This window comes from Phyllostomus discolor, chromosome 10, assembly GCF_004126475.2.
Source record: "Phyllostomus discolor isolate MPI-MPIP mPhyDis1 chromosome 10, mPhyDis1.pri.v3, whole genome shotgun sequence".
In the NCBI taxonomy this organism is placed as follows: Eukaryota; Metazoa; Chordata; class Mammalia; order Chiroptera; family Phyllostomidae; genus Phyllostomus; species Phyllostomus discolor.
Window position 1 is genome coordinate 8,022,096 of NC_040912.2, and position 12,499 is coordinate 8,034,594.

The 12,499-nt window shown below is 45.0% G+C and overlaps 1 protein-coding gene across 1 annotated transcript in view; it reads right to left on the reverse strand.

Annotated features, from left to right (window-relative positions):
* The window catches only part of BBS9 (Bardet-Biedl syndrome 9), a 331,962-nt gene that overhangs the window by 311,783 nt on the left and 7,680 nt on the right, over positions 1-12,499 (reverse strand). Inside the window, exons 2-4 of the mRNA XM_028525469.2 lie at positions 8,875-8,997; positions 4,773-4,923; positions 1,519-1,583 (exon numbers count right to left, since the gene is read on the reverse strand). Of these exons, the coding sequence (XP_028381270.1) occupies positions 1,519-1,583; positions 4,773-4,923; positions 8,875-8,986 (328 nt within the window). The 5' untranslated portion in view covers positions 8,987-8,997. The remainder of the gene's footprint in view (positions 1-1,518; positions 1,584-4,772; positions 4,924-8,874; positions 8,998-12,499) is intronic.

Sequence of the window (12,499 nt, forward strand, 5' to 3'; positions counted from 1 at the left end):
AAAGACCCAGGCAGAAATGAGATTGCATTAAGTGAAATAAAGAAAAATCTACAGGGAACCCACAGTGGAGGGGATGAAGCCAAAAATCAAATTGACAATTTGGGCCATAAGGAAGAAAAAAACATTCAATCAAAACAGCAAGAAGAAAAAAAGACTTCAAAAAAATGAGGATAGACTAAGGAGCCTCTGGGACATCTCCAAATGTACTAACATCCGAATCATAGGGGTGCCAGAAGAAGAGCGAGAAATTGAAAACTTAATTGAAAAAGTAATGAAAGAACACTTTCCTGGCTGGTGTATCCCCCCACACCTAGCCCTTTCCCTCCCTTGGGAAAGTAAAAATAAAAACCCTTGAAGGAAGGAAGGGAGGGAGGGACAAACTTCCCTAATTTGGTGAAGGAAATAAACATACAAGTCCAGAAATCACAGAAAATTCCAAACAAGTTGGACCCAAAGAGGACCACACCAAGACACATCATAATTAAAATGCCCAAAATTAAAGATAAGGAGAGAATCTTAAAAGCAGCAAGAGAAAAGCAGATAGTTACCTACAAGGAGTTCCCATAAGACTGTCAGCTGATGTCTCAAAAGAAACTTTGCAGGCTACAAGGGACTGGCAAGAAGTGATGAAAAGCAAGGACCTACAACCTAGATTACTTTATCTAGTAAAGCTATCACTTAGAATGGAAGGGCAGATAAAGTGCTTCCCAGACAAGGTCAAATTAAAGGAATTCATCATCACCAAGCTATTATTATATGAAATGTTAAAGGGAACTATATAAGAAAAAGAAGACCAAAACTATGAACATTCAAAAGGCAACAAATTCACAACTATCAACAACTGAATCTAAAAAAAATGCTAAGTGCCCTGGCTGGTGTGGCTCAGTGGATCACTGAGTGCAGGCCTGCAAACCGAAAGGTCACTGGTTCCATTAATTCCCTGTCAGGGCACATGCCTGAGTTGTGGGCTAGGTTCCCAGCTGGGGGCGTTCAAGAGGCAACCGACTGATGTACCTCTCACACATTGTTGTTTCTCTCCCTCTCTTTCTAATTCCCTTCCCCTCTTTCTACAAGTAAATAAATAAAATCATTTAAAAAATAAAAACAAAAAAACAAACTAAGCAAACCACCAGAACAGGAACAGAATCATAGATATGGAAATCATTTGGAAGGCTATCAGCTGGAAGGGGAATGGGGGTGAATCAGGGAAAGGTGTAGGAATTAAGGACTACAAATTGGTGGGTACAAAATAGACAGGGCGATGTTAAGAACAGTATAGGAAATGGAGTAGCCAAAGAAGTTGCATGCATGACCGATGGACATGAACTAAGGCAGGCAGGGGGCAGGGCGCAGATTGCTAGAAGGAATGGGGGTACTGGGCAGAGGGACACAAAAGGTAAAAATTGGGACAACTGTAATAGCACAGTCAATAATATATATTTAAGAAATAAAAAATAAATAAATAAATAAAAAGCCAATTTTAATAGAAATTTGACATTAGAAAAATATGTTCCTTACCTGAGACAGAGTAGACACAAAGTTTTCTAGAATGCAGCACGGCCAAATGAAGCATTTCAGTACCTCTGAAAAATGGGGAAAGTTTTAAAAATTTAAATATTAGTTTCAGGCATAACCAAAAAATGACACAATAATTTTTACAAGGGATTATCACCACGGTCTACCATGAGCAATCTGAACAGTTCACCAGATGACATTCCACGCTGGAAAACAGAGATAGCCAACAGCCAGTCTGACAGTCCTGGAGGCGAAGGAGCTGGGCTACGGAGCCACCTTCAGAGGGAAGCCCAGGGACCTCCCCCCCTCCCCAGAGGAGGCGCCTAGGGGCCCCTTCATGAGGGCTCTCCCGGCAGGCCCTGCCTCTCCAGCTCATTAACCTGTGACCTTCAGCACGTCACCTAAGCTCTCCGAACTGTTTCCCCTTCTGGAAAAGAAGGGTTTTCAATTGCATGAAATGAAATCATGGGAAAGCACCTTGCAAAGTGCAAAGCACCACAAAACACTAATCATTATTAAATAACAGTGATGGTTTTAAATGGCGTGTATTACTTCCAGTTCTGAGCGTAACGAAAGGCACTGAAAGTATTTCAGTTTGACCACTGTCACCACTCTGCCGCCCTGCCCCTCTTGAGTGGTTTCGAGAGACAAGGAAGGCAGGGTCTAGAAATCCGAACTCCAAAGTCTTCGAGGGTCAAGCCAGCACATATAAGTCAGTAAGGGGTATAAGTGGCTAGGACCCACTGCGGCAGGGGCCAGGCTAACGCAGGCCACTACTACTCAGGTCTGGGCTATGGCCACACCTCCACATTTTTTTTTTTTTTCAAGAAAAGCCAGAATGCAAGGATTGTATGTGACATCTCCTGGCTCAACTGCATATACACATAAATGAGTTCATTTGAGCCACACTGACATACGCTGCGGAGCAAGATCTGCTCGTGGCTCTCAAATGCTGGCAAGTGTCTTCCGTTTCAGACACATCTGCAAGCAGGCCTCAGTGTATGCCTGCGTCCTGGAGATTCTGTTCTAAAGGTCAGGGACTGTCGCTGAAATCTGAAGTCCTGGTTAGGGTGCTGACCCTGCAGCTTGATATTTGTGTGATCACTCGATCTTTCAGAAGGCTAGTCTCTCATTTAGAAAACAAGGATTATATGAGATAACACCTGTAAAACATTGTCATAATGAATATATAAAAACCACTCACTGTACTATCAGAAAATGCAAATACATGTATTTGATCAAATACACAATGATCAAATAATCAATATGGCCTTCAAAATTTCTTATATGTGCCCTGAACACTCCAAATACTTTTTCCATCACGCACAGGAAAAGACATCACGCGGAGCCAGTAAAGCGTGGAGTCAGGCAGATCTGGGTCTGGACCCCAGCCGTGTGACCTGAAGCCTGAGCTCCTGCGAGCTTCCTCATCTCCAAAGGCAGAGCAGGACACAGGGCTAGTTCACTAGTGCTAACACAGAACCCACTCCCTACGGCTGACCTCCTCCCTTCCCACAACTGACCACAGCAACGGAGGCCACACACAGCGCTGCTGGGCAGAAGAGCTGTCACAGCACTTCACTTTTTGAAAAAAAAAAAAAGACAGAAAGGTAGACATGCTTTTTAGAGGCAGGAATCCTTTCATCTCCTTATGGTATAAACCCATCCCATACAATAGGAGAGAAGTACACCAGGGGCACCTTATCACCAGCAGCTTTTAGACGGAGTAGGTGTTTACCAACCACGCCGGTCACGGCATCTCCCCCTGCACCCTGTGGCAGTGTGTGAAAGCCCTAGGCGGGCACGTCCATGAAGCAGCTTCCCTCAGAATGAAACACAGCAGGAAAAGAGGGGGAACAGTTGGGTTTTCTAGCAGGACTCAGGGCCCTGAAGAAATGGAAGCTGGGGCCAATAAATCATGATGAGCAGCCCTGGCCGGGTAGCTCAGACAGTTGGAGCAGCATCCTGATGCACCGAGGTCATGCGTCTGATCCCCGGTCAGGGCACATACAGGAAACAACCAATGAACACACAGACGGACGGAACAACAAATCAATGTTTCTCTCTCTCTCTCTCTTTCCCTCCCTCCGTCCTTTCCTCTCAAGCTCTCTAAAACATCAATCAATAAATAATTTTTAATTATTATGACAAGTGAATGGAGTGAGCCAAAATCCAGAGTTCAGGGCACTCCCCGACCTAAGAAGGCAAAACGGGGTCAAAAAGAAGAGGCAGAGAAAACAAGACCACCACCGCCTCCGTAACTTTCCACAATGGATACTTTCATAAATGATTAAGAAACACAGGCTTCAGGATAAAATATTGCCATTTCAACAACATGGATGGATCCTGAGGGTATCATGCAAGCAAAATCGGACAGGAAAGGACAAGAACCATATGCTTTCTCGCGTATGTGGGACACAAAACAGAAAGCAACAAAGGAACAAACAAAACCAAATCATAAAAGGTTGCCAGAGGGAAAGGGTAGGGTGGAGAGTAAAGAGAGTAAAGGGGGTGACATATATGGTGACAGAAGTACTTTTTGGGTGCTGAGCATACAATGCAATATACAGATGATATATCATAGACATGTACACTTGAAACTGATATAATGTTATTATTAACCAACGTTGCCCAACAAACTTAATTTTAAAAAAAAGAAATACAGACTTGTTTTAAGAAAATTCATGTATGAAAATAAGATGAAATCAGCACTATCATCAGTAAATAAAAAGCGGTCATATTAAACAAAATGTGAACTAATAAACAGTTTTCTAAAATGAAGCTCTTGTAAGGGAAGACTTAATTTTGCAGGTCGATCTAAGGACCTCTCTACCCCAAACACATAATTCGTTTTAAAGCTTCAAAGCTATGTGCCAAATAGCGTAACTGTTACTTTGTCTAATTATTTGAAGAAACACTTTTATAAACTAGACATTTAGTGTTTTAAATGAATATTTTCTATTTGTTTATTTGGTTATTTTCAAAAGCTTATCTCTATTCTTTTAAGTTTCTGATCCACCAGGAATCTTAGGTCTGTCACTATAAAAATTGTCTTAAATGATTTGACCTTAAATGTATAGGTTTCCACATTAAAAAAAAAATTCAGTAAATGAGGAACATCTAGGTGACAATATCCAGAAAATATATTAAATTCATGGATAGTCTTTTCTTCTTTAAAGAATCCATAAATGTGACACAGTAAGGGACTGATATATTCCAAGTAAAATAAAATACCCGAACTTGTGGGCTGTACTTACGAGACAAATTTTCCTACTTCCACTTGCAGTATTGGATCTTGTAGATGAACTTCTAGAAGCAAATCTTCAGCTTGAGCCCCATCTCCTGTTTTTACAGGGTGGGGGTTAAAGATTCGCAGGTATCCCATAAAGCTACCCACAATTATTTTATCTGTGGAGAGATTTTTTTAAAAAAAAGAATTAGGAAGAAACAAACAGCAACAACATTTCTTTGGAAATAAACTTTTTAATGTTAAAAAACAAATCTAAGAATTAAATGAATTGGCCCTGGCTGGCGTAGCTCAGTGGATTGAGCATAGGCTGAGAACCAAAGTATCACAGGTTCGATTCCCAGCCAGGGCACATGCCAGGGTTGCAGGCCACAGCCCCCAGCAACTGCACATTGATGTTTCTCTCTCTTTCTCTCTTTCTCCCTCCCTTCCCTCTCTAAAAATAAATAAATAAATCTTTAAAAAAAGGGAAAAAAAGAGAAAAATTTCTAAAAAACTAAAGATTAAAAAAAAGTAAAAGAATTGAGTCTTGCTTTATATACAAAGCCCAATCTGCCAACAGAACATGTCATCAAAGTGAGCTTATTTAATAACATACAGCTTTTCAAAAGTAGCTTTATGTTTACCAACAGTCAAATGTATTAACATATCACATTTTTTCCTAAGCCTCAATTTGGTTATCAGTAGTAATCATTTAACTGGGTCAAAGCAAGCTGTTTTATCAAAGGACTGGTATAAGGCTGTAAACTGATTTAATCAATGTCAACTCTACAGCTGGTTGCAGCTACTGGAAACACTGTGTTAAAAAGGATTCTGACACCCTGACAAGTGTGGCTCAGTTGGTTGAGTGTCGTTCCACAAGGCGAAAAGTTACTGGTTTGATTCCCGGTCAGGGCACATGCCTGGGTTACGGGCCAGGCCCCCGGTCAGGGTGCATGCAAGAGGCAGCCCATCAATGTTTCTCTCACATCAATGTCTCTCTCCTTCTCCCTTTCTCCCCCTCTCTAAAAAATAAATAAGTAAAATTCTTATTTTTTAAAAAAAAAGGGATTCCTAGGTCTCACCGTTCACCAGAAGACTATACCTCTAGCAGGTGTCCCCAGAAAGATAGGCTGAGGTCCTAGCCCCAAGCACCTGTGACTTTATTTGGAAACAGGGTCTTTGCAGATGTAATTGAACTAAGATGAGGTCCCACTTGATCAGGTGTGTGGCAGCACTCTATCAGCACCCTTATCAGACAAGAAAACAGCCAGGGAGGCGAGTGCCACGCGAGGACGCGGACATACAAGAAGATCATGTGACAATGGAGGGACAACGCAGGCAGGGCGTGGAGTGAAAGCTCTACCAGCCAAACTGGGGTCTCAGCAGCTGCCAGAGGCACAGAAGGGTCCTAGAGGCGTCCCAGGGGGCTGGCCCTGCCAACACCAACCAGACAGATGGCCAGCAAGGCTTAAGGCTGGAAGAAAACGTAGTAGCAGGATCACACTGCCAGCTGACCAGTCGCAAAAGAGAAGGGGGCCCCCAACATGACTTCTTCGGGTTGCCATGCAATTTCTCCTACTTCTCCATCATCCTCACACTATTAAATGTTTCCTTCTCTTCTTCTTCTCAACTGCCCACAGGCTGTGAGCACAGACGGACGCACCACTTAGTCTGGAGGCGGCAGAGACTGGACCGCGGCCATGGCTGAATGACAAGGGAAAGGGGGAGCACCCAGGCACGCTGGTCTTGAAGAGCCAGCGCTCCCTGAAAGTGCCCCCCCCAAGGCAGCGGGTGCACCTGCCGTCCCCACCGCAGAGGGGACGCCCACGTGCAGGTGCAGCGGTACCAGGGACAGCTGCCCGAAGGAGGCTGGTCTGAAGGCTGAGCAGCTGAAAGGTAAACGGAGGAGCCGTTTTTCAGTCAGCCTCGGGGCTACAGGTTGGCACGGAACCCCACCCGGACCAGTCAGATTCTCCCTCTCACCCCCACTCCCGTTGTCTGTCTCGAGGGTCTGAGTCTTGAACTGAGGAGAACTGGAGGAGAGTGGGCACCACTTTGAACACCCAGTGTCTAATTTCAACGAGGATCTCCAGGTGAGCGAGGGATCCTTATGTGTACTGAGTCAGCTTCACCTAAAACAGTATCAGGATGCCTAATAGAATCGCTTCCCTCTCGAATCTCTTCAAAGTAGGGGTCAACTGGCATGCCTGCCTCAGCTTCCCAGCCTGACGGCAAATGCCCCTTCCTCCTCTATTTCCACCCTGACCTTCCCGCCTTGGGCCACAGTGAAAGAGCCTTCAGGCCTGTGTCAGCTTAACCCCTTCCATCAGCACACCGGACCCCGTCTTGGACCATCTTCTCTGGGTGCCTGCTTTACCAACTATATCCTCTATGTGACCCGCTGAGTTCTGTCCACCCTCCTTACCCGACATTGCCCTCAACCATCCCCTCTTCTCCCCCTGCCTGTACCCCTCAGTTTCTTTAACTTGGTCTTCCCACCCTCCCACTCCCTCACTCAGTGAAGATCTGACTTTGCTACTGTTGTGCCCACTCATCCACCCTACCCAAGGGCAGTGATGAACCCCTTTAGTCTTCATGCCACCAAACCTCACCTCCCAGGTCCCAGCCCTGCGCCCTTCTCGGAATCCATCACTGACCACCCTTCCCAGCCCCCCCCCCCCCACCCCGCTTTAATGCGCTAACTCTCCGGGTGGGTCGTGGAGCTAAGGTTCCCGCCCTCTTATCCCACCTTGTCTCCCTGCACTTCACCCGTTCTCACAGCGTCAAACACGACCAGCACGCTGCTCCCTCCCGAAGCTCTCCCTCTGCTCTGCCTGCTCGACATTGCTTCCTCAAACACAGCGTGTCCCACACTTCTCCTCCCATTAACCTTCCCCTCCGTGAGGTCAGCGATAACGATGCGTAGACTTTAGCATGCCACCGTTCAACTTGAAAGCCTGTCCGAAGTGCAGACACCTAAGCTCCCCTCTGATCCACCGACCCCCAGAGAACATGATCCTCCAGGGTCCTGTACATCTGGAACGGGAAGTCTCCATACATAACAATCACCCCAGGACACTATGACACACAGTGGTCCAGCCTCTGAGTGACAAAAATCAGTGGTTTATTTCTGTGTGGGACACACACAGGATGACGTGTACAGCAGGCTCGGGTGAACAGACGAAGTGGCTCACAGCTGATCCACAAATCGGGGGGAAGCAACATGTCAGCATGTTGGGAACCCACGGGTGGCACCCCACTGAGGAGCCCTGAGAGAAATGATGAGTGCACGGTATGTCATCCAGGTGTGTCATCCACGGTATGACAATCAGGAAGTACAGTTTACAACCCACAGGGGCATGAGATCGTTTGGGCAGAAATGGCTTTGACATTGCTCTCTCTGGCAGGTGTTTTCATGGGGTGACCCTTTTACGTTGCCAAATAATAGGGGAATCATGAGCTTTCACAGAGAATTGGGCAGGAGGCAAGGTTGGCGATCTTTGAGGACCCTGGTCCCAGGAGACCCGCTGAACAGAAGGCCTTCCTGTCTCCTGTCACTGAGAGGACAGGGCCCCGACTGCCCTTAGACACAACTGGGCAGGTGCCCACTGCACTTTAGTGCCCCCCGCTCTTCCTTGGCAACATAATCTTCTCCTCTCACCTCGTCCCCCAGATTCACTGTTTTCATTACAGGCAAGAAAAACACAGTGAAGAAAAATGTTAGGGGACAATACTTAGCCACACTGAACAAAGGAACAACCTTTGTGATAAGTATTCTTTTTAAGCCCTGGCTGGTGTGGCTCGGTGGACTGAGCACCGGCCTGCAAACCAAAGGGTCTCCAGTTTCATTCCCAGTCAGGGCACACGCCTGGGTTGTGGGGCAGGTCCCCACTAGGGGGCACAGGAGAGGCAACCACACACTGATGTTTCTCTCTCTCTCCTTCTCTCTCCCTTCTCCTTTCTCTAAAAATAAATAAATAAAATCTTTTAAAAATAATTTAAAAAAATAAAATTAGTGCATAATTATGACAGTTCACCTAGGTTCTATAAAGTACATATTTAAAAGGAAGTTGCTTTTGTTTCATCCATGTAATGCTTTGCTCCAAGATGCGTGGCCGTGAGTTACTCACCTTGTCCACTTCCAGTATTGTCAACATCAGCCAGACACAAACAGCCTTGATCAAATTCCTCTTTTTCTCCCAGAACAGCAGACCACCAATCACGGGCTTTAAACAAGGACATTTTTGTTCACTCTAAAAAGCAAAAGAAGTGTGTTTATAATAAAAAAAATCCACTTCACACACACACACAAAAAACCCTCTTCACAACATGAATTATGAATTAATTCTCTCTTAAGGCACAGCAAATGAAATTTGGACAACTTTGACAAAACCAGTGCTGCATTAACTTTAATTTCTTGTATTTTTGCGGACCTATGTGAAACACAAATCCAAACAGGTGGAAGCATTAATCAGATGTTTTGCAAGGACGTTGGAAAGTCAGGCTAAGAAATTATACGTGTGTGTTGGGCCAGTCCTCCCTTCTGGGAGAGTCAGTACACAACTGCACAAAGTGACAAAAAATATATTCTTGGGAGGATCAAAATTCTAATTCTACCATCACTAGTTAGCACAAAGTGACAAAAAATATATTCTTGGGAGGATCAAGATTCTAATTCTACCATCACTAGTTAGCACGTAATTCCTTAGCAAGACACCTGACCTCCCTCCAGTCTGGTCACGGGAAAGACTGCAGCATCTGCTGTCGCACTGAGCTGCAGAGAAGAGCGGACGAGATCAAACGCCTCAAACGCCTAACGCTGGAACTCGCGTGGGACAGGCGCCCAGAAAGCACTCACTCCCTTTCCCCGTTCTAACTGTGGAAAGGCAAGATGAAAGAGGAAACTCACACCAAAAAAAAAGAAGCAAGAAAACTGGGTCGCAGGCCCAGTCACACCACTCACTACCGGTGTGTCCACAGGCACCCCACACCACCTCTCTGTGCTTTGACTCCTTGTCTAGAGGGAGGGTGTACCCACCACACCCACCACTGAGTTCTGGACAGGGAGCATGGGAACGCCCACTGGACCTTCCGAATCACAACACAACATCACATACCCCGGGATGCTACGAGAGTCAACGGAACAGAAATGAGGCTTTCCTTCCTGCTGCACTGACTTAAATGCTAGTAGAAAGCACAGTCAATTCTCCCTATTCAAAGTTTTGTTCCATAAAGTCACACGACAAACACTGAATTAGCAAATACGGAATCACTGGTCCTGGGGAAATACAGTGCTAGGTGGCCTCGAGCCTCCAGTCACAACATTTTCACCCACCATTGAACACGTAACTTCTGTGCATGTGTGTTTCTGCTTAAAGCCACTTTATTGTTGACCCGTCAACATTGAACTCAATGGCCAAAAACACTAAAACTCATCTGAATGAAGCTTACATGCATTTTCTCCATAAGGTACCTTCATCACAGCATTCTTATACTTAAGAACATTAGACAATACTTCAGCATGGCATTTGATTTTGCATTTTGCATAGCAAAATCACCAAAAACACAAACAAGCATGGTGCTAAAGAGGCCGCGGAAAGGATATCTGCTTACAGTCTGAGCTGAAACAAGGCGACAGAGTCACTGTTTCGCATCAGCTGGGGAAGTGTGCATCAGGTGGCTCAGGTTTTTGCCAGCCTGCACACGACCATGAAAGGCCCTCAAAGCACCATGAGTATGGATTTTGGGATCGTGGATAAAATTTAGCAAATGGGCAAACTTACAAATATGGAATTTGTAAATAACGAGGATCAACTACTTTTTAAAAAATCGTAGATCAACCTACTTCTTTTTTTTTAAAGATTTTATTTATTTTTAGAGAGAGAGAGGGGAATGGAGGGAGAAAGAGAGGAAGAGACACATCAGTGTGAGGGAGAAACGGCAGTCAGCTGCCTCGCACGTGCCTGAAGGACCAAACCGCACAACCCAGGCACGTGCCCTGAGCGGGAATCAAACTGGCGACCTTCTGCTTTGCGGCACAACGCCCACCCAGTTGAGCCACACCAGTCAGGGCTCAACCTGCTTCTTAAAGGAGGCCTCCACAGAGGCTAACCGCAGTAACCAAGGTGACTCGTTTGCTTACAGCTGGCCAAGACATTAGCTGAGAAGACATGATGGTGACAAGTGCAGACTATGGAGGCTGTCAGCATGAGTCTGAATCCCTGCTCCGCCCGTAACCACCAGGCAGCCAGGGCCAGGCTACTGACAGTCCCTGACCCTCTCTATACTTCAGCTTCCTCATCTGTAAGATCCAGGTAAGAATGGTGCCGTGAAGACTAAAGAACACAAAGGCAACCTGATGGATAGGAAAAAATATGTGCAAATCTGTATCTGATAAAAGGTTAATATATAGAATACATAAAGAACTCATACAACTCAACCAAAAAAAAAATCTTTTTAATGGGCAAAGGACTTGACTTGCTATTTCTCCAAAGGAGATATATAAATGACCAGTAAGCCCATGAAAAGATGCCCATCAGAAAAAGATTTAATCATTGGGGAATTCAAATCAAAACCATAGTGAGATACCACCTCATACCCACCAGGATGGCTATTAAAAAAACACACAGAGCCCCGGCTGATGTGGCTGGGTGGACTGAGTGCCAGCCTGTGAAGCAAAGGGTCACTGCTTCAATTCCCAGTCAGGGCACATGCCCGGGTTGCGGGCCAGGTTCCCCGGTGTGGGGAGTGCAAGAGGCAACCACACACTGCTTCTCTCCCTCTCTCTCTCCCTCCTCCACCCCCGTCTAAAAATAAATAAATAAAATCCTTGAAAAAAACGCACAGAAAATAATCATTGTTGGCAAGGATGTGGAGTAACTGAAACTCTTTCACACTCTTAGCAAGTATATATAATGGTGCAGCCACAGTGGACACAGTATGGTGGTTCCTCAAAATATTAAAGATAAAAACCACCAAAAAAATAAAGATAAAAATAAAAACTACCATATGACCCAGCAATCCCACTTCTGCACATATATCCAGAAGAACTGAAAGCAAGTTCTTGGAGAAATACGTGTACACCCAGGTTCACAGCAGCATCATCCACAGCCGCCGAAAGCCAGAAGCAACCCAAGTGTCCATCGACGAATGAGTAGAAAAACAAAATGTGACATGTACAGACAATGGAATATAATCGGCCTTAAAAATTAGGAAGGGAACTCAAACACATGCCCCGGGACATGGGTGAACCTTCATTAAGCTACTGAAATAAGCCAGCCACAAGGACAAGTGCCGCATTATCCCATTCACAGGAGATACCAAGAGCCGTCAAATTCACAGAGAGCAGAGCCGTGGCTGCCAGGGTTCGGGGAGGGGAACATGGGAGTTATTTATGGTGTATAGCATTTCAGTTTGGCAAGATGAAGAGTTTCGGAGATTAGCTGCACAAAAATGTTAATGTACTTAATTAACACCACTAAACTATACTTAAAAGTGGTTAAGATGGAATATAGTAGTATTAGCACAACACTTGGCACATAGTAAGCACTCAATAAATATTTGCTATCGCTATGGTTTTTACCCTTTTAATGATTGTTTTTAAAAGCTACATTAACAAAAAAAAAAAAAAGGCCTTCAACATGTGAATGGCTAAACGAACTATGATACATCCGCACCATGGAATAAAACTCGGCAATTTTTAAAGTCAAAGTAACAACAACTTGGATGGGTCTTAAAGGACACGATGTTGAGTGA